This window comes from Fonsecaea multimorphosa, assembly GCF_000836435.1.
Source record: "Fonsecaea multimorphosa CBS 102226 unplaced genomic scaffold supercont1.47, whole genome shotgun sequence".
Lineage (NCBI taxonomy): Eukaryota > Fungi > Ascomycota > Eurotiomycetes > Chaetothyriales > Herpotrichiellaceae > Fonsecaea > Fonsecaea multimorphosa.
In genome coordinates this window covers 19,539-42,988 of record NW_015971681.1, presented here as the reverse complement: position 1 = coordinate 42,988, position 23,450 = coordinate 19,539, and the positions used below count along the sequence as shown (strand labels likewise).

The window sequence follows — 23,450 nt, the reverse complement described above, 5'->3', positions numbered from 1 at the left end:
TGGGGCTCACCGGGTTGGAGTGTTAGGCGCCAGAGGCTTCCCTACCTGGGTATACTCGATATCGTGTTGTCATCTAGATACCCAGGGAACCAGCGCCAGGTAGGCGGCTTCTCCTTGAATTAACCAGCCGCGTACAAGTACTTTTCGTTTGTCATCGACAAGTACGGTCGTATCCAGCTCCACCTTCATTCCCAAGCCGGTCAATTCAGATAAACCGATCCCAAAAAGCCGAGGGTAAGCGTGACTTGGTTCAAGGTACGAAAGATTTTGCGTAAATCCGGAAGTGGTTCAACCATGTCAAAGGGCGCGACCTTCAAGCTACTCGCCATCTACCGTCGCATTAAACCCACCTAGATCTTCAAAGTTCGAGATCAGTACCGCGGGGACTCAGTTCTGCAGCTCAGGTATATCTGATATCTACGAAAATGAATCGCCACAGACCAAAAAGGCTCCAGGCACTTCATGGGATCGGGGTCGACAAGATGGGCAATATTGCGGACAACGTCAAGGTAAAACAGTCACAAGGCGGCCCTCTCAGAGAGAAGCTGCTACGCCTGGAGAATCTTGACGTCGACATTCCTCCCGATAACATTGTGCAGAACCTGACCTCTGCTGCGGCCACAAACGATGACGACAACAGTTACCTACCGTTCCTCGGTCAGCTTGACCTCAGGAATGCTGTTGCTGAGCATGTAAGCTCCGTGACCAAGGGCGCGATCAAATACAATGGCGAGGCGAACTGCATCATCACTGCTGGGGGTCTGAGCGGGATCCTCAATACCCTGCTGGCGACTGTGGAAGAAGGGGATGGTGTCCTCATGACGGAACCCGTGTACGCTGGGTTGCTCAATCGAGTCCGGCTTGCTGGTGGCGTCCCACGTTTGGTCCCTTTGCAGTTTAACCCGGGGGAAACATGGTCCCTGGACCGGAAGAAGCTGCGACAAGCAGTGGAATCGCCAAACAACAAGATAAAAACGATGCTACTCATGTCTCCCAGCATGCCAACCGGGGCTTACCTCAATCGGGAAGATTGGACGCTCATCACCGAACTTTGTGTCAAGCATGATATACTGTTGGTGTATGATGCAGCCATGGAGCGTCTGCTATTCGACGACCTGCCGGTTATTCACCCAGCATCCTTCCCGGGCATGGCGGATCGAACCATAACAGTGGGCTCGGCTTCAAAGGAATTGCGCATGATCGGCTGGCGAGTAGGCTGGATTGTTGGTCCCGAGCACATTATGCAGGACATCGGCTTAGTATCGATGGCCAATGTTGTTGTTCCCGTAGGTATTGCGCAAAGAGCTACGCAGGAGGCGCTTCGGATGTCCAAGACGACTATTGTCGATTATGTTCATGAGCTGCAGCTTCGGAGGGATCTGTGTCTGAAAGAACTCAGTGGACTGCCCGTTGGCAAGCCCAGCGGTGGATGGTCGCTGTTGTTGCGTGTAGATGCGCTGGGTTGGCGGGCCGACGCCGCTGCTGAAGCGCTTCTTGAACAAGGAGCCTGCGTGACTCCGATGGTTGGATGGGGCTCCAGTGAGGAAGCCCAGTACATACGGATTGTTTTCTCGAACGAGCCACGAGATCGACTGGCAGGTCTGGGAAAGATAGTCAGGCAGGCATTGTTAAAGTGAAAGGCGGCTTTGTAATTAAAGTCCTGGATCTGCGTGCCGTGCCCAGTGCCGTTTTCAGTGCGGACAGAGAGATTGCTTACCGGTCCCCTTTCCCTCAAGGATTTTCATCTCCTGAAGTGCAGTGTTGTTGGTCTCCCAGTGACGGCACCTGGTGACGGGAGATGTCGGGCCATGTCTTGCACGCGCCGACACAATCCGATGTAACAGCACTCAAGGCTTCAAGCGTCGGTTTTAAAGTAACGAGCGAGATCGATAGATCTGATGGGCGAAGCGACGGACTTTCGACGGCTATAAGGGCAGCTTCGTCTGGGGGGGCCCGCAGCTAGGCAAGTAGGCTAGGACGCTAGGGTTTATGAGATAAGCAGTGAAGCGGACAATAGCTGAGTGGCAGCGGTGGCGGTGTCCAAGACACCAGACCCATTGGTAGATGGATCTGTGCATTATTGTCCGAGTCTTATGATGTCGTATAGGATATTCCAGAAAAATGCGTGGAAGAGAAAGAAGCCCAGTAATAGAAGAAGCCATCAGGCCTTAGGGATGAGTACCTCGTACTCGGTCCACCAACATGAACGAAGCAATGTGCGCGCCGAATCTGGTTTGGCTTTGGCGCTAGCATCTGTCGTACATGACATCGTACAAGACCGAGAGTCCTTTTCGTAAAAGATGACGTAGAGATGCTTCTACGAACCTTGAAGGTAAAGAGAGGAATGGCAAAACGATTCAAGGATGCCGTGCTTTGGTCATCAACAGCCAACATCTCCTCCATCCCCACTACAACAGTCCTGCGCAGATCGTGAGATTTCAAGATGCACTGGGCGACGAATCTGGTAGACACTAGGTAGGTAATCGGTAGGATGAAGATACTAATCATCTTTGGTGACTTACACGCCCACCTCCAGACACCCCGGAAAAGTCGGCCTCGAGGCCTATGGTGAGTCTGTAACGATTCCTGGCCGTCGCATACCTTTGTTGGTCAACAAGCCACAGTCTAAAGCCGGAGTCTTCTGCATGTTCGAGGTCCCCTCGTAGTGGTCGCTAACTTGCCAGTCCCATCACCACGAGTCTAGCCTTTGCGCCGAAAACATCCCAGGCTGGGAACAGCCGTGAACAAAGCCAGGGGATGTTGAAATCTCGCACTTCCTCATCCGCGAGGGGGCTAATCGCCGAGGCCGTAGACTGGGGCTTCGCGCTCTACGTCCTCCAAACCCTAGCCCAGCGGGTTTCCCCCAGCCTATCATGGTGTGATGATTGGCATGTTGGGCGCGTGGGCGCTTACTAACTCAAGCGTCGTACCAAAATGTCGAGATCCGGATTCCCATGTCTTTGAAATCGCGCAACGCAACGGCGGGTTTCGTTGTGGAGGATTCCCTAGCCCCAAGCCAGAGGTGCTCCTTTTGGGTCAACAGGCGCATACTTACTAACGACTCTCGTCGCGGCTTTAACAATGGAGTGTTGTTATATATTTCCAAGCATTGCAATGCAATGGGAAGGCTTTGTGAATCGGCAATACCATCAGCATCGACCTCGACCTCGACCTCGACAACGAAACATCCTATACTATAACAACTTGTCTTTTAGATATATAGTAGTATCCCCCAAGAGGTCCCTTGACTCGTGCCACTACCGCAATACAGCAATATCGCAAGAGCGAAAAGCTTCCACCACAGATGGCTGATCTCCAGAGACCGCGGGACTCCGTCTCGTCTTCAACAAGCGTCAACACCATCGGTTCGCGAATCGAGTCTGAGGTCGACCTGGAAAAGGCAGAGACCATCCATCCCACCCCCACATCAGGCTCGAGGGCATCAGCCACACGGTCGCAGTCCATGGGGAGGGTACGCTCTGTGGCCACCGACGGCTACTCAGTGGCCGATGTGGACGAGGATGAAATCGAAGAGGCTGCCGTGGAGCGCACCAAGACGAAGCCCTACGAGGTTGTCTGGGAGGGACCCGGTGACAAGGAAAACCCTCGCAACTTCAACATCGTCCGAAAATGGGTCATTGTCCTCATTACTTCTATTTCTTCTTTCTGCGTGTAAGTGGAATTTTCCCCTTTGGTGGATGGATCCGAAAAAGGTATCCTCCGTGACAGATATTGACCGGCTTGTTAGAACATATACCTCGTCCGTCTACACCACCACCTACGACCAGCTCATGAAGGACTTCCACTGCTCCAGGGAGATTGCCACTCTTGGTCTCACGCTGTTCGTCTTGGGCTTAGCGTTTGGTCCCATGTTATTGGGGCCGCTGTCCGAGTTCTACGGTCGAAGACCCATCTACATCGCGTCGATGTTCTTCTTTCTGATCTGGCTGATCCCCTGCGCCGTTGCTCAGAACATCCAAACCATGATTGTGTGCCGGTTCTTCGACGGCTTCGCGGGGAGTGCGTTCCTCGCCGTGGCGGCGGGCACCGTGGCAGATCTGTTTGAGCCCAAGGATCTTCAGTTCCCCATGATGATCTTCACAGCCACGCCCTTTATGGGTCCTGCAATGGGGCCGATCGTCGGCGGGTTCATCAACCAGTTCACCTCATGGTATGATGTGATCCCTGTCTTATCCTGATTATATTATGTGAATGTTTTGTTTCGATGGCCAATACTGACCAACCACCTGGTGTATAGGCGGTGGACATTCTACACGCTCCTGATCTGGACCGGCGTCCTGCTGGTTCTGGTCGTCTTCTTCGTGCCCGAGACGTACCACAAAGTCCTGCTGAAGCGCCGCGCGCAGCAGAAGCGCAAGCAGACGGGCGACAGCCAGTGGTACGCGCCGATTGAGAAGCTCAACCGCAGCATCCTCGGCACCGTCATCCACTCGTGCACCACGCCGTTTGAGCTCCTGCTCTACGAGCCCATGTGCTTGCTGCTTTGCCTCTACTCGGCCATCCTCCTGGGCATCGTGTACCTGTTCTTCGGCGCCTTCCCGCTCGTCTTTGGCAACAACCACGGCTTCTCGCTGTACCAGGTCGGCCTGACCTTTGTTGGCCTCCTCGTCGGCATTGGCATTGGCGTCCTGACGGACCCCTTCTGGCACAAGAACTACGTCAGGATGGTGCGCAAGCTCGAGGAGCAGACGGGCCAGGTCGGCATCAAGCCCGAGCCCGAGTACCGCCTGCCGCCCGCCATGTTCGGAGGCATTCTGGTCCCCGTGGGCCTGTTCTGGTTCGGCTGGACGACGTATTCGAGCGTGCACTGGATCGTGCCCATCATCGGCAGCGCCGTCTTTGGCATTGGCCTGTTCCTCGCCTTCACCGGCATCTTGACCTTCCTTGTCGACGCAGTAAGTTTTACTCCCCCGCCCGGTTTCTCTATCATTTTATATAGTATCTAACTGGTGGGCCAAAATTAGTACCCCAGCATCGCCGCCAGCGCGGTCGCAGCCAACTGTCTCGTGCGGCTCTTGGCCGCCGGAGCATTCCCTCTTTTCGGCACCCAAATGTACGAAAACCTCGATTACCAGTGGGCCTCTTCGCTGCTGGGCTTCCTCGCCCTGGCCTGTGTCCCCATGCCATTCTTCTTCTACAGATACGGCAAGAAGATCCGGTCGAGGAGCCGGTTCAATAACTCCGCATAGAGAGTCCATCCCAACACGCTAGTCTTGTTCTTCTGTTGTCTTATTTCTCACTTGTACCGTTTGAGAAGCGTTGAGCAATGGGGGTCCGGGGTGGCTAAACAGCTGCCTGAAAAAATGCGTCTTTTGCGGTCCCATGTACTACGCACGTATAGCGTGGCGCTTGGCGTTTGGGTGCTTGCGAGGGCTTCCTTTTTGGTTCACGGGACTTCCAGCGGATTGGATTTCCTCTGTTGAATTGCTGGCAGATTTGCTTTGTCTGAATACTTTTGGGGGAAACACGGCTCGCAGCCTAATACCTACGGGTTAGGCTTTCTTTTCTGGGGCACACAACGGATCACGCTGAGGTCGATGTCGATATGGATTGATATTGACATTGACGAAGAAAGGGATGGATATATATTGGATTGTAAAATGGACGAACGGAACGAGTAGATAATGGAGTGTACAACGGACGAATAATGATGGATGTCTAATAGTGTTTCAAAATCTTAGTGTCTTGAGATGATGCTGTCGCAGCTCCACTGACATGCATGCATATATATACACTGCACATAGAGTCAGGTTGTGATCATAGTCTTGCCACTCGTCGTTTTGTAATACACAATTCTAGACCATCGCTGCCCATCAAGTTCGCCTCACTGGACATCCCTCTGTCATCGTATGCAAAATAACTGAAGTGGTACCTCGTCAAAAAATGCTTTTCCTGCTTCCTGCTCCCCCCCAAGTTCAAATGGGCCAAGAATCCACTGAGCTCATCTGTCTCCGACATGTCCCCAGATCCTGTGCTCCATCCTCAGGCTTTGTCCAAGACTAACTGCCTTTTACTTGCTCTTAGCACTCTCCACTTCTGCCAAACCCTCCTTCAACGCCTCGAGCGCCTTGTCGATCTCTCCTCTAGACTCATCCATGCTTGAGATACCCATGTGGCCGAAACGAATGTATCTCGCCGCGATCTCCCGGTGAAGGCCACCGGCAAAGACAACTCCCCGGGACATCAGCTTGGGAAGAATCTCCGGAGGAGTCAGCCCCTCGGGTAAATATATTGCCGTCATGGTGTTGGCCGCATTGGCTGGGTCTGTGGCCAGCTGCTTGAGACCCAGGCTTGTGACTTTCGACTTGACGTATTCGCTCACCTTGCGGTGTTGAGCGAAGCGGGCGTCGAGAGGCTGGGAGAGGATCTGCTTGAGGGACGTGTTCAGCGCCTGGACTAATTGCGTGGGCGGAGTTGCAAAGTACGAGGGTTTCTTGGCCTCGTAGTTCTGCATGATTGGTGTCCAGTTTTTGAAGCTAGCATAGTAGCTTCCGGGATTGGATTTGCGCGATTTGAAGACGTTCATGGCCTTCTCCGACACCATCACTATCGACAGGCCGGGAGGGCAACCGATGGCCTTCTGAGAGGCTGTCAAGCACACATCAATGCTCATCTTGTCAAAATGAATCTCCTCTCCTCCAACGGAGCAGACACCATCGACGATTAGGAGCGTCTCGGGAGACACGCGCCGGATGAGGTCCGAAAGAGGTTGGATCTGAGAGAGCACTCCGGTAGAGGTATCGACATGTGTGACTGTCAGCGCCTTGTATTTCTTCTCTTTTAGTGCTGCCTCGATCTCGGGCAGTTGTGGCCTGTCCCCAATGGGAGCTTTCAGCTGCGTAGGCTTTGCGCCGTAGGTTGCCAGGCAGTCCGCAAAAGAGTCTGCGAAATAGCCACTGTGCAATACCAAGACATCTTCACCAGGCTCGACCAGGTTGGCTGCCACGAGGTCCCAGCCCAATGTGCCACTTCCAGCCAGAACAAATGGCTGAGATGCCGGGTTGGTGGTTTGGAATAGATCTCTCAACAGCGTAAGCGTTTCACCGAAGGTGTTCACGAATGGTTGTCCAACGTGGGATTGCGCATAGTGGCTCATGGCCTGAGAGACTTCATCAGTGATCTCGATTGGCCCCGGGATGAGGAGGGAGGGATGAGGAGGCTGCGAGGACATTTTGGCGGCGGATGAGGTGGATAGTTGACGTTTCTGAATTTGAGAGGGCGTTCTGGTGAGATGTGCAGGGGCCGCTGGAGGCACGTAGGGAATGTCGTCTGTGGAAGCCGACAACGAGTCCAGCTCAATTGTATAGGGAGTGTTGATGCGAGGGTAAGAAGTCTGCTGATGTTGTTCCAGGTGTCGTGAGATCAAACTCAGTCGACCCGTAGCTTGGGAATATGGACGTGAGCCGGAGGGAGCCAGCTTGAAAAGTTTCCTGGTGGACTTGTAAACGATGGTGGGGGATTGGGAGAGCGGCTCGAGCGATTGGACGTGCAAATGCCGATGCAGGAGACGTGCGGGGGAGCAACGAGCAGCAGACAAGGAGCGTGCAGAGCGTGCCAAAGGACTGTGATGCGATAACGGAGACAAGAGCGAAGACGAGAAGGACTGTGGACGATAATAGAGAGATGGAGTCAAGGCCGCCATGATTGTCCCAGTCACAAATTGACACGCGCAGGAAGGCGGCAAAAAGAAAATTTGGTTGAGGTGGACCACGCGTGTTGTGGGTAAGAAACACACACTGGGCTTCAAGGCGAGTTTGTTTGGGTGCTTTAGTTGAAGAGCAGAGGGCGCCAGGGCATCCGGGGGCGCCAGAAATAATACTTGTTAGGCACTGTACGGAGGAACAGCGCCCGGACATCTTTGCGGCGGCGGGAACTGCTATTCGAGCACCAGCTTTAGGCTTTACCGGGACTAGCCCCTATGCCACGTGACCGGGTCAAATCATAGCGGCCTGCTCAGCCGCCGAAGCACCCTCAATCATGCATTCAGCACTCGATTCTTCATAGACTTCCATCGGCGAATTGGCCTTCTGAACACTAGACTATACTGTCTTGCTGCGCAAAGTCATGTAGCTGGCACTGATCGAATGACTTTTTCTCAAAATGCACTCCTTCAATACGGCAAGACATCATCATTAACTGCCGTCCGGTCAGTGTGGAGGCATAGGCAAGACACGAAACATATAGCGTACCTTGATAATCGTACAGCTGCTCTGAAAACGCCGATTGAGTAAGCCTCTCATCTTGTTGCTTCCACAAATTTTGCAGCACTGCCTGACAAGACCTCACGTTCCCCATTCCATAGTTCATCCACATGGTCTTTAACAAGTTGCGCACCTTGTCCCTGTCTGATCTGTTCGTACACAAGGTACCCGCCACGAACAAAGGAGGTAAGGCGGCTACTCCTGGACAGGGCCCGGACTGGTACGTGACGGCAGTAAGACAATCGAGGATTGATCGTCTGCTATCGTCAATCATTTGCAGAGGAACGGACAAGGATCCACGTCGAAATATCTGAAGAAGCGCCATATGATGGTAGGCTTCATCTACCAGATAGAGGTCATGGTATACTGGCCAAGGGAGGTCTCCATCCACCCGTGTCCGTGACATCTTCTTTTGTGCAATCAATGCTCTGATGCGATCGAACAACAAGTGCGACTTATGCTCCAAAGGCGAGTTGCAGTCAAAATGTGGTGGTCCAGGTGGAGCGTCGCAGAAAAAGTCAGAGCCGCAATCTTCGCGTAATCGCTCCAGACTGTTGATCTCCTCAAAAATGGGTAGCAGTGTCGGAGAGTATCCGGCTAGGTCGTCAATATAAGCATCGCCTTCGTCATGGTGCGCCGTGATTATGTGTCCCTCGAACGTTTTCGAGCAGCAAGCCAGAGCAACCGCCTGCAGAGCCCGGTTTTTTCTCCTCAGAAACCTCGAAGTGGACGACACGCTGGACCCGCTGGACCGGGCGTGTTGGGCGGAAAGGGTGGCGGCGCCATAGAGGTGTGACCTCCATGACGCGGTGCTCGTAGCAGGGGAGATGACTTCGGCCATACATAAGAGCAGTGTGGTGGCAAGGACGTTGTCGTTTTCGGTTGGGCTGAATTGGTCTAGGGCAGATCTCAACTGGGTTAGGCTTTTCCCCTTCATCAACTCAACTTGACAACTCCCTTGGAAAAGGCCAGATGTCCGTCTGTGCGCAGCTGCTAGAGCAAGAGTGGCAGAGAGCAGATGCGGGACGTGCATCGCCATGGGGACGATGGCCGAGCAAATTTCATCTTGGATTCCTTTATGGCAGGAAATTGATATGGTCATTCTGTGGATGAAATATTCAAATAGCGGTTTGGACTCCTCTGCTAATGCTGGCATCGGCGTTAGTGGCTGCGAAGTTATAGAGACCTTAGGGTCCAAGGTTGGGTCCTCGAACTCATTCCGCCGTGGCTCAGAGGTTACGACGCGATGGTTTGCAGGAGTACTTCGCTCACGGCTCGAATTGTCGCTGGTTCTTCTAGGCGAGCACGTGTAGATAAAGTCCTTACCCGTCGACAACTGTTCTTTCCAGAAATGAGCCAGATAATATTTCATCCACTCGAGTATAAAACTTACGGCCTGAGGCTTCAATACTTACGGCCTTTGCTCCGGACTCCAGACAGCCGCCGAAACGTGACTTCTTAAATTGACGTCCGCCCCAGGAGAGCTTCCGAGAGTAGACACAGGGACGGCCTACGCTCTGACAGTAAGAGCACGCTGGTCTCGCTTCGTTACATTTCCAATGCCGCCGACGACACTCCTCGCACCCTGTGCGTGACCGCGTTTGACGCTGCAGTGGGGTGGATTTGGAGTCTGCCATGGTTGTCTGCTGGGGACCCGTCTGTAACTGGCGGGTGCAGAAGCAGCAGGCAGTCTGATCAACAGGCTATGCCGAAGCTAGGCCATGGCGATGCGATGGAGAGGGGTCCAGTTGTGCACGTTGAAACTTCCCAATGGCAGCAGGTGGGGTTGTCACCCGTACAAGTTCTGCAATGGGTCACCCAAAAGCTGCTCCCTTAGCTAACTCGATGAGGAGGAGACTTTTAGGGCAATTTGATAGATCAGATCCAATGTTCATTCTTTACTTCGCAGCTCTTCTGGTAGAGGGTTTCATGCACGGGAAGAGAACGGAAAGGAAGGAGGCAGTTATCAGACGGAAAGAAGATAGGATAAGCTTTCCCCTCTGGGTTTAGCGCACGTAATTATCATGCAACGCGTCCGAATATCGCGGTCTGAGAAGAGCACCATATCGGCCAGAAACGCACACATTATTTTATCTGTCGGACATGTCCATTGGCAGATTTGTGGGGAAGACTAAATGCCGTGGCTATGCCTCAGGACCTAAAGCACATGCCCTGTGATTAAAACACACCTGCCGTCAGCATGTACTTGGTAAGTATCTTCTACCTGCCTCATAGCCCTCTGCGGCCTTTGAACCTATCCCTTATTCAAACACTCCAAAAAACACCATCAGCATGGGCGAACATATTGCCGATGAGCGCTCATTGCTGCTGTCCCGGACTTCATCCATCGCGTCCAAGGAGGAGGAGGATGTCACCTTCGATATTCTACACGACCTGAGTGCTCTTATCCGGCGGACGATTCCCATATGCCTCTCATTCGCTTTGCAAAATCTGGTGCAAGCAATCAGTGCCTTGATAGCCGGAAGCCTGGGCTCTTTTGAATTAGGAGTTACCTCGTTTGGGTTTATGTTCTTCTCCTGCACGGGCACCATGACTGCAATCGGCGGCGCAACGGCACTCGATACATTATGCGGTCAAGCGTTCACCTCAAACTCGGTGGCAGACAATCCCAAAATACTAGGGCTCCTCTTGCAGCAGTGCGTGCTTGTCCTTCTCGGAATCTTTGGCGTGGTGTTCGCGCCCATCTGGGTATTTTCGGGCCGCTTCTTCATCGCCCTGGGCCAGCAGCCAGACTTTGCGTTTGCGACGGGCAAATTTTTGGTGCTCATGCTGCCGGCCGGCGTGTTGCAGATTGTGGCCGAGTCTTTGAAGAAGTTTTTGCAGGTCCAGGGTGAAAGCAATATCGTCGGGGTGTCTACGGCAGTCGCCAGCTGCTTGGGCGTCCTAGTCACCTTCGTCCTTGTTCGACTGACGAAGCTGAAGCTCTGGGGTGTTCCTTGCGCCTTTTGCATCTACCAATTTGTCACCGTTGTTGCTCTGCTCTGCATCATTTTCAGGAAGCCCGCCGTCAGAAAGACCTGGCACGGGTCTATTGTTGGCATTCAGAAAGGGATATCGCGTTTGATATTTTATGCCGTCACTGGAATCTTTACATGTGCAACAGAATGGTGGAGGTGAGTCTGCTGTCTCTTCTGCCCTGACATCATAAATGACTTGTGGCGCGTCCTAGCTTCGAGATACTTGCAATGATGGCCGCAAGGCTGGACCCCAGCTCTATTGGGGCGCAGAGCGTAAGTTCATCAGCCTTCTAGTTCGCCCCGAATTCCCACTGAGATGAAATGCAGATATTGATGTCTTCCGACCTGCTGCTCACAACGGTAGCACTCGGAATAAGTGTCGCCTCCAGCCATCGCATTGCCGGCTATCTGGGTGCCGGCAAAGGTCGGGAAGCGAGGAGAGCAATCGCCACACCATACCTGCTATCCTTTATCATCGGAGCCATCGAATTCGTCGGTATCATGCTTGCGAGAAACTCCTATGGCCGTATTTTTACCGGCGATGAAACAGTGATTGAAAAGACTGCGCAGGTGCTTCCACTGATGGCCGGGTTTCAAGTCCTGGACCTTTCCAACGGTGGTGCCAGCGGAATCCTGCGGGGCGCTGGAAAGACTCACATGGCAGGCGTCTGCAATTTCGTGGCTTATTATGGCGTGGGCCTGACGACGGCGTGGTTCCTATGCTTTCGCAAGCAGTACGGTGTCTTTGGCTTGTGGGCGGGCATCATCACTGGGAGTGGTGCACTTCTTGTCCTGCAATCCTGCTGCATCTTGAGCATACGGTGGAAGCGGCTGGCTAAAGAAGTATCCAGGTTACATGACACGTCGGAGTGAAATATGCAGTGTCTAAAAGTATTCACGGATATAGCTCTAGCTATAGGACTTAGAAAATCTCAAGCTGTCAATAAGTGTAAATCCTTTTGAGAGGCTTTATGAACCAGCAGGGACTCCTGAAAGGTTGGTACTGGGTCGTCTATCATTGTCCCTGCCACGAGAACCTATGAACGGGACGCAGTTTCTTATAACCTCGAATTGCTTATTTTGGAACATCTGGTATTTCTCTCCCAAGTAACAACACAGTCGACTAATGGAGTTCAAATCTTCAGAGATACAGGTTCTTTGACAGCGTACAGATGATGTCGAGATAGGTTTCACTGAACGCAGCACGCCCCTAGTAAAACTGGTCTCTACTACACCTACTTCAGAACGAATTCCCCATCAAAACATGAAGGAAATGTAGTCCCATTGTGCTCATCACGTCCAGAGCGTCCGCCACCAAGGTAGAGAATGATCAGTATCACAGACCCAGTCTATTCCGAACCAGCCTAGTAATGAGCTTTGGGCCGGTCAGCACAAGTCCCAAGCCCTGTTAACTTCTTAAGGAACATACCTCGATTGTAAACTCGGCAGCAACGATGCCCGTAATTTCCGCCTGATCCAAGGACGGCAGGATCTCCACGACATCGACGCCGACAATATTCAGCCCATCAAGCGCATCAATGATGATCTGAATGATTTCTCTGGGAGTCCACCCCCCAGAGGCCGGGCCAGCGGTGCCGGGGACAAAAGCCGGGTCCAAACAGTCGACGTCCAGGGACACGTAGACGGGCTCGTCGTGACTCACCACCGAACGGATCTTGTCAATGACGCCCCAGACGCCATCTCGTTTCAACATGTCCACGGCGGGGATGGTGACGAAGCCGACTTCTTCGTCAAGTTCCATGTCCTTCTCCGAATCCAGTGAGCTACGGATTCCCGCGTGGACGTTCTTGTCGCTCAGCAGCCCTTCCATACCGGCCCAGTAGTAGGGCGTCCCGTCGGCGAACTGGGCTTGTTTGCTGCCGGCTTTGGCACCAGCGAACACTTTGGGGGACCAGGTGTCGATGTGTGCGTCGATGTGGATCGCGGATACTTTGCCGTAGACGGTATTCAGGGCTCGCAGAATTGGCAGGGAGATGCTGTGATCACCGCCCAGAGCGACGATTTGAGGGTGATATTTACCGGTCTTAGAAGCGCTGTCATTAGCATGATTTCCAGAAAACTCGTTTGTCGAAGGCGTAAAAGAATACCTTGGAAGACCTGACACCATGTTCAGTAGATTTCACCTCCCTCCACAAAAGCCGCTTGTACCACTCCTCCATCTGGGCGAAAGCGAGACCGTTGTCGAAAGGAGAGATGGGGAGATCTCCACAGTCAACCACGGAAATATTCTGCTTGTAAGGATTGATCGACTGGCGGTAATTATAGTGACCACTGCCCTCCAAAAAAAATATTAGCTGAAAACGTTCCCACCTACGGCCCCTTGAGAGTATCAAAACGCACGCTAGAGAGGCTGCTCGAGAGCCCTGGCGCACAGCATTTGGACCAAGACGGGTACCGGTCCTGTACGACGTTGCCGTGTCGAAGGGGAATCCCAAGATCAAGATGTCGTCCACCGGTCCAGTCTCGGTCAGACATTGCACGGACGGAAGCTTTGCAAAGCTTGTAATGCCCGCGAAAGCGAAACTGGCTGAAGGCTCGAGGTCGTAGTCATCGTCGTCCTTTGTGAGTTTCCCGATGCTGGTCTGTCGAACGCTGCTGGTGGCGGGAACAGCAAGAGCAGACGAACAGGCAGCCAAAGCTGTAACGCTGTACAGAAAGGTGAAGTGCATCCTGCGGCCAGGGACAAGTGCTCAGCATAAAACAACAAGATTGCAGCTCTTGACAGAACTGATTTTACAGGGGCGGGTCCCGTTGCATTTGTAGTCAGACTCGATGGAAACGAACAAGGTTTCCATCTCTCATTGACTCGACCTCGGGGCAGGCATGACACGGCAATCACTGTACGGCAGCTACCACAATAGTCTATGCCTACCTTTTCCAGGAAGACTGCATGGTCACTGATAGATCCTCACCTGCTCCATGCTTTCGCGGAGTACGTGAGATGATGAAGATACGGCGGGGTTCTGCGAAGAACCCATTTCACAGAAGAGACCAGCCTAGTGTATACTTTCCCCTTTGGGACTGGTCTGGTTTCTCCATTGATAGCGCTCCTTTCCTGTGAGCACAAACCTTCCCACCCCCATGTCTACTCACTGAATAGAAATGAAAGATGATACTTTCTGTCCCAACATCAATGGATGGTGGGGAGCTGATCACATTGGATGAGATTCTCGAAGAAACTAGATACGTTCGTATTCGATTGTCAGCGACATTTCTTTTCAGCGACATTCTGCCCCGAGGACATACCTCAGAGAGCTTCACTCAGAGACATTTGATTTAAACATGCGCCCATCACAGCAGCCAGACCTTTTGCTTTAGTGCGCACGTTCTCCCGTGCTTGGCAACCCGACAGGGAACTTGCGCGCTGTCAGCTGGTTGAGACCGTTCTGCCAGGCAGAAGCCAGGCAGCAGGGGACCTAGATCAACCAGTAAAGTTCGTTTCCTCTCTGGCAGAGTTGGATGTAAACGAATTATAGCTTTGGAAAGATCTAGGTAAGTACAAAACTAGATTTTACTTTTCAAGACACGGTCAAGTCATTGATAATAGTTACCTTCTATACATAAAGTGCGATGAACATTCGAATGTTGTCGAACATCCCCAGGCCACATGCTTCTCATATACAAATAATACAACTTTTGTATTGCCGTCGCCGAGGCCCGAATTCATCACTTCAGATCTCATCGGATGAAGGCACTGCCATAGCACGGTCTTAAGTTCATCTTTCCGTTCCCAATCCCATGATCAAGTTCTGCTTCAGAATATTCTTTTTCTTACCTTGTATACCACACATGGATCTGGTCGACTGAATAACCCGAAGATCTCCTGTTGTTCCCCAGCCTGGTGGGCGGCAGGAAGTTCATCCGACCAGCCGGCGGATCTTCGGTTGTTAACCTCGCACCCCCTCCTCCACAATACTAAGAGTAACACCCTCTTTCGATACTTGGGCCAGGATTATTTGATGAAGTTCTCAATATCGATTGCATTCCTCCAGGACACGATCAAGACCGGCTCGTCTGTCAAAGAGAAAGGGTGAGGTGAAGTCTACCTTTAGACTGGTAGTAAAACCTTGCGCGCTCGCGACCACAACATTGACGGATTAACGAGGCTGCGGACACTATTCTTCATAGTGGCAGAGCTGTTTGTCGATAATGGCTGAGACAACGACCCGCTCTATCTCTGGTAGAAAGCCTTACAATGGTCCAACCTACACATATCAGCATCCCCAATTGGGCGCTTTAACGGGACGTCTGATCAAGTCATCGCATTTCCCTGGGACATCCACCGTTCAGTTCCGCTCGATCCCATATGCCCAGGTCCTCAAACGCTTTGCACCGTGCGTCCCACTAGAAGGAATACCAGACAAGTTTGACGCAAGGCCGCACCGGGATTTCACGCAGTTTGGCAGCGCATGTCCCCAGCTCGGCGCGACGAAGCCGACCTGGTTCGAAGCATACGGTGGGCGCCTCGAAGATGACTTGGGCCTGGACTTTGACGAGTTTACCTGCCTGACCATCAGCGTGTCCGTGCCCGAATCCTATCTCTCGGCCAATAATCCCAAGTTGCTACCGGTGATGATCTATGTCCACGGTGGCGGCGCGCAGGAAGGGGTCGGGCATGTCGACGGACTCCACAATAATGCTCCTCTCGCAGCATACTCATCGGAGATTTCCTTGCCCATTGTCACGGTCAACATTGGATATCGCCTCAATTGGCTCGGCAGCCTTGTGTGCCAGGACATGATCGAGGAATACAAGGTCGACCCATCACCCTCGCCCTACGGTCCATTCAACCTGACGATCCAAGATCAGAGAGCCGCATTCGCATGGATCCGTACATTCATCGGTGGATTTGGTGGCGACGCGGAGAAAATGACTGCGTTCGGCGAATCGGCGGGCAGCATCTTTCTGATCTACCACATCTGCGGCAGCCCGGAGAGACTCTTCAATCGAGCGGTCTTGCAATCAGGCGCCATTTTTGGCCACACTTCGCTTGAAGACAAAGACAAAGAATATCAGGGGTTATTGAAACACTTCGAGATCAAAGGTGCAAGTGCCTCGGAGAGACTGGAGAAGCTTCGACAAGTGCCCGCGGAGGCGCTGGCCCAATATCCTGGGTACCACATAATGCCTTTCGTCGATGATATCCCGGGAGTGAGTGTGCCTAAGCCATTGTTCTCCAGAGGCCGACCAACCTTCATGAAGCAAACGTCCCTGATTTCCTCGTGTCCGTGGCTGGAGGACGTTGTCATTGGGGATGACTTCTGGGAGGGACATGTCTTCAGAGACCTTCTCCGATCGACCTCAGCTGTACGTTTCGTCAGCGGCGTGCTCTCCATATTCCCGGATAAAGACGCAGCTCGGTTGCTTTGCGCATATGACCTCCCCACATCACCAGAGCTTGCTTCAGTGGCGGACAAGAACTTGTTCTGGCGAAACCTGACACAGCTCATCGGCGACATGTTCTTCTCTGTGCCGATCCACCGCCTTGTCACGCATCTGGCTCGTCAGAACATAGCCACCTCAAATAGCGGCGCTCCAAAGCGGAAGGTCTACCGCTACTGTTTCGGCCTCTCGAACCCCTTTCCTGGATCCGACCACAGCTTCGTCCCAGGCCACCACTTCGTGGAGATCTTGTTCGTCTTCCTCACACTCCTCGACCGATACCCAACGCACCGGAACAAATGGCTCGAGCGACAGGCCAGAGAAACAGCGAGGAAATGGGTTCTGTTTGCGAATGGCGAAGCGCCGTGGGATGAGTACATGGTCGCCGAAAGTGGTGATACTAACAACGCAAAGGTGGCGGTGTGTGACGACATCAGAGGATGGCATGTGAAGACGATGTCCCAGGACGAAGAAGAAAGCAAGTCCGACCCATGGGGGCCCAGGAGATATGTTGGCTGGGGAGCGTGGGAGAAGGCGTACCAGGCGCTAAAGAAGCCCGGGATGAGCACGCAGGCTTGGGCGCAGTCTATCCATATGGCCAGGCTGAGGGTCGTTGGAAGTCTCATTGTCCCAGAAGGAATGGCTGAATCCGGAAGTGAAGTCGAGAAGGCCGGTGCTGGACAGGAGTCCGAAAAGGAGCTAAGGGAGGCACAAGAGAAGGTAAGCAGTGAGGTTTGAACATGACTCATATCTGTGCTTTCGACTGGTGGGATGGCTCCCTCGGTAATGGTGCTGTTGCACGACTCAGCGAGTGGATGAATTCTTCAATTGGCAAGTGATTGTATTTGTGAAACGTGTTTGTTGAAAATTGATCCTCATGTGAAGAGGGCCACTGCTTGATCACGCAGAGCACGACTTATTCATGATTGATACTGCCTTCGAGCTTCACCTGGGCGATCAAGGATGCACCCACGGTTCTGGGCTCCTCGACAGCCCCCTGGGGCCCAGAAGCCCTAGGCTCAGCAGTTACAGCGCGATCTCGACTTCTTCGTATAAAATTGACCTTACCATAAGGACGCCATTAATCTATTCCATGTTAGTCGGTATGGCACCTGAAAATGACTTAACCAACAACATTGATTTGATATACGTCTCAGAATGGCCTTAGGCAGCTATGTGCTTAGATCTCAATTTCCCAAGCTCTAAACCCGGCATTTTCAGCAAGACGGATATTCTCGGTCACCATGTGGGCTCTCGCTTGCCTGCGCTACGGCTTGTGACTACGAGATAAAGCATCCAGTCAAAGTGTCTATCTTCGTTTTGTTCACTCCTTGAGTCTCACCGTTGTGGGGTCGGACTGGACGAATATAGATATTTGGGAATAGTTGATAGCTTCAGCAGAACCAGTAATTGGACAAGACTGTCGCTGTCTAAACATTGGTTGGCTTTTCTTCTGGCCTTGGAATTTGTACCACCCTTGAGATGTCGTCGATGTCCACGCGTCTACTATGGTAGGTTAAAGTCAACCACGATACGCCTGGCAAGTGGTTAGCATAATCGGCCTCCGCACCAAATCCAGCTATACTCGATACTTACCCTGCAACCTGACCATTCTTGAGCTTTTGTATAGACTCGTTCCACTTGCTCAGGCCCACCACGGTCGGCTCCAAATGGAGTTTACCTTTGAACGCGTGAGCAAGAGTATTCACACACAAAGCTATAAGTTGTTCAAGAAATAGCATACCTCTGCAGGCGAAAGCCAAGGTTTCATCAATATCAACCAAACTGCTGACAAAGGTGCCCATAACGGATTGACCTTTGTAGATCAGTGTCGCCGGAGGGATGTCCAGGTTGAACTTTCCCGCCGCAGGGATTCCAATACTTTGCAAAGCGGTCAGTGCATGCTGACGCCATTCTTCAAACGGTGTCGACTTACCACATCACCTTGGCACCCACACGGGAGCCTAAGTAATCAAGAGCAACTGGGTACGATTGCACCGCTGTAATCGAATGTCAGCAAGAGATAAGAGACTGGTGTTTACCTTCTCATTGAAACACACCTGTGACGAAACAAACGTGGCCACCACCTTCAGTCAACTCTATGACCTTCTTCACAGGGTCCTCCACCTCCTTAAAGTCGACGAAATACTCCGCACCGTACTTCTTGGCCAATTCTTCTCTTTCCTTGCCGGTATCGACTACAACAGGCCGGATACCCATAGCTACCGCCAGTTGGACACCTTGGATACCGACACCGCCGCCACCTCCAGGGAAAACGGCCCATTCACCGGGCCTGACCTCCGAATTCTTGATAGCAGTATAAATTGTCGAAGCAGAGCACATCGCTGGGCCAGCAATATAGTCAGGAACGCCCTAACGACTGGTTAGTCTCCTTTTGGCAGACCGATCGAGAATACCAAGGCTTACATCGGGAATTATCTGGAGCGAGACTTAGTATATCTATTGATAGGGCAGGTGGCAGAGTAACTTACAGTAGTGTAGCGTTCTGGTGATATAATATACTGTTTATATGAACCTAGAGCTTTGTCAGTCATTGCCAAACTTGATCATCCGTTCAAAACTCGTATTACCATCGGCATGACCACCAGCCAAGACGGCTTTCTGGCAGTATGTTTCTCTTCCACTGCGGCAGTATTCGCATATATGGCAAACATCAAGGACAGGTTTGATACCAGCTCGCTGACCAACCTTGTAGCTTGTGACCCGTTCTCCGACCTTGACGATCACTCCAGCACCCTCGTGACCCGCGCATTTAATGCCAGAGGCGGACATTTTGGGTGTGCCCCAATCATTGAGCATACAATGGACGTCAGTGAGACATAGGCCGGTGCAGTTGAGTTTGATCAGGACGTCGTTAGGGCCTGGAATGGCGATAGCCTTGTTAGATGGGGGACTTGACGTCAAGTATTGAGAGATACCGGAGACTGACCAACTTCAGGCACAGGCACTTTCTCCACTTCGATATAGAAATCTGGGCCCTCATTTTTCTATAACCCCGGTCAAACACTATAAGGAGTCTGTCTTTCATAAGTACCTACCACCACGCCGCCCCAACCTTCCTTCGGGATCTCAAAAGCTGGGTTGGTTTGTTGAAACATGATGCGTAGAGACACAGATTTCCGACACAGCTGGAGGTAGCACCACGGTCGAATCGCCTGGAGCAAAGAAGTAGGTTTCCCAGAAAAGACTCCAAGCGAACAAGAATTTGAATAGAGCTAATGATCCCGCAATGACCCCTGCCTTCTTCTATCTATGAGGAACTTCGGATGCGAGCAAACGATAACCATGCTTCCGGTTCTAGATCCCGCCAAGGTGGTCGGACCGTCAAAGACGTCAATGTTGCGGCAGACCCAACCGGAGCGGGAGGATGCTATACAATTGGCGGAAAACCTCGACATACCCATTGCGACCCGTGTAAACGCAGTCTATTATCCTGGGACCTGCTCCGTATCCCAGAATCAAATTATTAATATCTGGGCCGCAAACAGCTACCAAGGCGTTGAGAAGCGCTGAGTAGCGCCCCAGAAGAATTGATATCAAGTGCCATGGATCTTCCCCTAATGCACTGGAATTGTAGCTCGTAGAATTTCCTTCGACATATGTTAACCACTTACCCACCACAGTGGTAACCACCAGCCTTTACAGGGCTGCGGGGTGGGATCGTAATATGCAGAAGATGATAATGATGATGATGACGAATTCATTTCAGGCGATCCAGCGGCTGAAGGCAGTTATACGCCGAGCCTATCACCACGTCTAGGCGAGAGTTTGTAGGTCCCTAGGGCCTCGACTTTCAGGCCTCTGACCCAATCCAGTTCGTTCGTTCATTTGTTTGTTCTCATCCTTGTCCCTGTCCCAAACACTCGAATATGTAGAGGTTTCGCGGATGCCCCGTATAGATATTGCCAATAGGGTTGACACTTCCCGATGGGCAACCCGGTCTGCCCGGGTCCGTCCCACCCTCTCCAGGAAACCCCCGAAAGCCCCCAGGAATCCTCCTCCCCACGATTTTCTCAGAGGCCTTTTGCGGGGATACCTACGCGTCAATGGATATCTGGGGGGCTGTATAAGAGCTCCTACGCCCCCCGAACCACTGCCTGGGCTTAATCCTCATCTTAGTACTCGAACATGGACAGCATACATCTAACGAGGAGCCAAGTCAAGGCTCGAATTGAGCTCGAAGAAGATCCTCATAGAGCAGCTTTAGAGGATAATCCAGACCATGTTCGCGTGTCCGCCTCCACCTGGGCTTCTGTCTTCGTACGCCTCTTCCCCCCAACCAAAAGAGTCAATACCTTGAAAAGTCGTGTTTGCTAATAGAAAACAACACAGTTCCTGGCCTTGTCATTTGGCCCACCGCTTGGCCTCGGCTTCCTCGCGGTAGCTTCAGTTCTGCAGACCATTGTCACAGACCTGGGCGGCAGCCCTGATAACTTTACTTGGATCGTGGGCTCATGGTCTTTGGCGTCCGCTGTTTCATTCTCTCTTGCTGGCCCTCTGAGCGATGTCTTTGGACGCCGAATACCGATGCTGGCTGGTGAGGTTATGAACATTTTGGGCTGCATTGTCACCGGCACCGCACAAAATATACCCGCCATATACGCCGGCCAGACTCTGATCGGACTTGGGACTGGAGTGATCTTTGTTGCGTACGCTGGTGTGCCGGAAATGCTCCCCAACAAGTGGCGGTCGGTGGGCCTAGGCTTGTTAGAGGCTGGCATCGCTATCCCATGGTAAGCACACAATACCTCGTGGCCAAGCTTTGCCTTTTTCTTTTGCTGATTGAACTCGACAGGGCCATGACTTCCACAATTCTGGCGGTGGCTCTCACCGAGCGCGCCTCCTGGCGCTGGATCCTCTATATTGCCGTCATCGTGGAAACCGTCGCCCTCGCGGGGACCTTCTGGTTCTACAGACCGAGTTCTCGACCTCGGGGCGATTTCGAAAAGTCGCGGTGGCAGGAATTCCTCGAGATTGATTTCATCGGTCTGATCGGCTTTGCTGGCGGACTGACGACTTTCTTGATCGGTCTTACCTGGGCTGGAACCAGCGGCCACCCATGGAACAGTGCCGGTGTCATCGCTCCCATCGTGATCGGGCTTCTTGTCACGTTCGGAACGTTTGCGTTCGACTCGAGCTTCAGCAAGAGCCCCATGTTCCCACGAGCTCTCTTTGCCAAGTTCCGAGAGTTTAGCGCTCTTCTGGTCATGGTATTCATTGCAGGAGTGGAGTTCTATCCCATGGCCTCGCTGCTCCCTCGCGGTTCGCAATACATGTTCACGAGCAACGAAATGGAAATTGGAGTCATCTCCTTGCCCAACACCCTCCTCCAGGGCGTCTTTGGCGTCCTGGTGCCTCTTGTATCACACAGGGTGGGCTATGTCAAATGGCAGCTCGTCTTCGCCCTTGCCTGCCAGGCCATCTTTCTTGCCCTCAGTGCTCTTTCGGTCGATCCAAACCACAAGCTGGCCTACATGTTTCTCCCTGGCATTGGAGTTCCGCTTTTCATCTGGATCACCATCCTGTCCTACGCCACTGCCAGTCTACACGTCCCCCACTCGACTCTGGGAGTTGCCATGGGTCTCGTCGGGACTTTCAGGGCAACTGGCGGGGCTGTGGGCAACGCAATCTTCAACGTCATCTTCAACAGTCGGTTTGCAAAGTATGGACCTGCCGCCATTGCGCAGGTTGCGACCAAGAACGGGTTGAACTTGGAGCAGCTGCCTGAGCTCTTCACTGCCACGGTCGACGCGAACCTGGGGATCCCCCACGCTTTCGACGGTCTCTCGGGCATCACTCCGGCGGTCGAGCAGGCCCTACTCGCCGCGATCAAGGTTGCTTATGGACACGCATACAAGGTCATGTTCCTGTGCACCCTTGCAGTCACCATCCCCGGTCTTCTCTGCAGTCTCTGTGTTGCAGATCCCACTATGTACATGACCAACCACACCCAGTTTGCATTGGAATACACCGGGGAGAATGGCCAAGAGAAGGATGCCGAGAAGGTTAGTGGCTCTATCCACGTCGAGGTCACCGCTGAGGACGGCCGTCTCAGTCAGGATAGTCATTCGCACGGCATTAGTCGCATGAAGTAGGATATCGGTATCGGCTGCTTCCACAATGACCACAAAACTTTATATTTCCTCCTCGAACTCTGGAGCGATGAAGCCCTGAACTTCCGGATCCATCTCGTTGATGGACCATATTTCTCCAGAGCCGTGAGAAGGTGGAGAGGGCATTGTACCTTGGCTTTTGCTTTTGTTGTATTACTTAGAGACTGGATCAGCCGTGGCCATGACGACTCCAAGACCGGAGAGCGAGATAGAGAGCTTCAAGGAGGACCCTGTGGAGATACTCGGAGCCAAATGAGCAAGTCGTACTGGCGGGATGATGGCGTCAACTTTGTCCACGAAATGCTCCAGCTTTCTCCACACCCTCTGCCTCGCGGTTCTTGAGTCTTGAAACGCTGGTAAATCCTCCCACGTTCAGACCAAGCATTTCATATAGCATGGGATCGTGGCCTTTGCCCTACCACCTCGTGAAAGCTTTGCAGGCACATCTGAGTCGCACCCTACATAGCACCTCTACCCCCGAATAGGTAGCTTAGATGTTGGGCTTATCCAGACTTGAGACTCTCTACGTTTGGCACGAAGATATTTCTCATACCACAGGTAACAGGTGTTCCAGGCGGCCAAGGTGACATTGAGACATTTTCACACCTTCGCGCCGCTCTCTCTGCTGTTCACCACAGGCCCCAGGCGAATGTTTCTGCGTTTCATGTAGGAGCTGGGTGGCATATGTGTTGTTCTCACATCGCAATTCAAGC

General features: G+C 52.5%; 9 protein-coding genes across 9 annotated transcripts; 5 read left to right on the top strand and 4 right to left on the bottom strand.

Annotated features, from left to right (window-relative positions):
• Positions 1 to 482: 482 nt before the first annotated feature.
• Z520_12075 (uncharacterized protein) lies at positions 483 to 1,637 on the top strand (the record flags this gene model as incomplete). Its single annotated transcript, XM_016782562.1, has 1 exon — positions 483 to 1,637. The coding sequence occupies one exon, from the start codon at positions 483 to 485 to the stop codon at positions 1,635 to 1,637; it is 1,155 nt and encodes a 384-aa protein (XP_016626317.1).
• Positions 1,638 to 3,304: 1,667 nt separating this feature from the next.
• Z520_12074 (uncharacterized protein) lies at positions 3,305 to 5,210 on the top strand (the record flags this gene model as incomplete). Its single annotated transcript, XM_016782561.1, has 4 exons — positions 3,305 to 3,672; positions 3,749 to 4,171; positions 4,259 to 4,916; positions 4,986 to 5,210. 4 exons carry the CDS (start codon positions 3,305 to 3,307, stop codon positions 5,208 to 5,210), a joined length of 1,674 nt encoding a protein of 557 aa, XP_016626316.1.
• Positions 5,211 to 6,031: 821 nt separating this feature from the next.
• Z520_12073 (uncharacterized protein) lies at positions 6,032 to 7,663 on the bottom strand (the record flags this gene model as incomplete). Its single annotated transcript, XM_016782560.1, has 1 exon — positions 6,032 to 7,663. The coding sequence occupies one exon, from the start codon at positions 7,661 to 7,663 to the stop codon at positions 6,032 to 6,034; it is 1,632 nt and encodes a 543-aa protein (XP_016626315.1).
• A 468-nt stretch (positions 7,664 to 8,131) lies between these two features.
• Positions 8,132 to 9,261, bottom strand: Z520_12072 (uncharacterized protein; the record flags this gene model as incomplete). Its single annotated transcript, XM_016782559.1, has 2 exons — positions 8,132 to 8,157; positions 8,211 to 9,261. The coding sequence occupies 2 exons, from the start codon at positions 9,259 to 9,261 to the stop codon at positions 8,132 to 8,134; spliced, it is 1,077 nt and encodes a 358-aa protein (XP_016626314.1).
• A 1,253-nt stretch (positions 9,262 to 10,514) lies between these two features.
• On the top strand, positions 10,515 to 12,073 carry Z520_12071 (uncharacterized protein; the record flags this gene model as incomplete). Its single annotated transcript, XM_016782558.1, has 3 exons — positions 10,515 to 11,356; positions 11,413 to 11,473; positions 11,528 to 12,073. The coding sequence occupies 3 exons, from the start codon at positions 10,515 to 10,517 to the stop codon at positions 12,071 to 12,073; spliced, it is 1,449 nt and encodes a 482-aa protein (XP_016626313.1).
• Positions 12,074 to 12,536: 463 nt separating this feature from the next.
• Positions 12,537 to 13,890, bottom strand: Z520_12070 (uncharacterized protein; the record flags this gene model as incomplete). The annotated part of the gene is made up of 4 exons (XM_016782557.1): positions 12,537 to 12,575; positions 12,630 to 13,244; positions 13,309 to 13,492; positions 13,562 to 13,890. 4 exons carry the CDS (start codon positions 13,888 to 13,890, stop codon positions 12,537 to 12,539), a joined length of 1,167 nt encoding a protein of 388 aa, XP_016626312.1.
• Positions 13,891 to 15,370: 1,480 nt separating this feature from the next.
• Positions 15,371 to 17,341, top strand: Z520_12069 (uncharacterized protein; the record flags this gene model as incomplete). Its single annotated transcript, XM_016782556.1, has 1 exon — positions 15,371 to 17,341. One exon carries the CDS (start codon positions 15,371 to 15,373, stop codon positions 17,339 to 17,341), a length of 1,971 nt encoding a protein of 656 aa, XP_016626311.1.
• Positions 17,342 to 18,109: 768 nt separating this feature from the next.
• Positions 18,110 to 19,722, bottom strand: Z520_12068 (uncharacterized protein; the record flags this gene model as incomplete). The annotated part of the gene is made up of 10 exons (XM_016782555.1): positions 18,110 to 18,140; positions 18,200 to 18,284; positions 18,348 to 18,484; positions 18,540 to 18,603; positions 18,664 to 18,976; positions 19,031 to 19,042; positions 19,096 to 19,139; positions 19,195 to 19,485; positions 19,554 to 19,611; positions 19,663 to 19,722. 10 exons carry the CDS (start codon positions 19,720 to 19,722, stop codon positions 18,110 to 18,112), a joined length of 1,095 nt encoding a protein of 364 aa, XP_016626310.1.
• Positions 19,723 to 20,752: 1,030 nt separating this feature from the next.
• On the top strand, positions 20,753 to 22,719 carry Z520_12067 (uncharacterized protein; the record flags this gene model as incomplete). The annotated part of the gene is made up of 3 exons (XM_016782554.1): positions 20,753 to 20,884; positions 20,957 to 21,357; positions 21,420 to 22,719. 3 exons carry the CDS (start codon positions 20,753 to 20,755, stop codon positions 22,717 to 22,719), a joined length of 1,833 nt encoding a protein of 610 aa, XP_016626309.1.
• Positions 22,720 to 23,450: the final 731 nt, after the last annotated feature.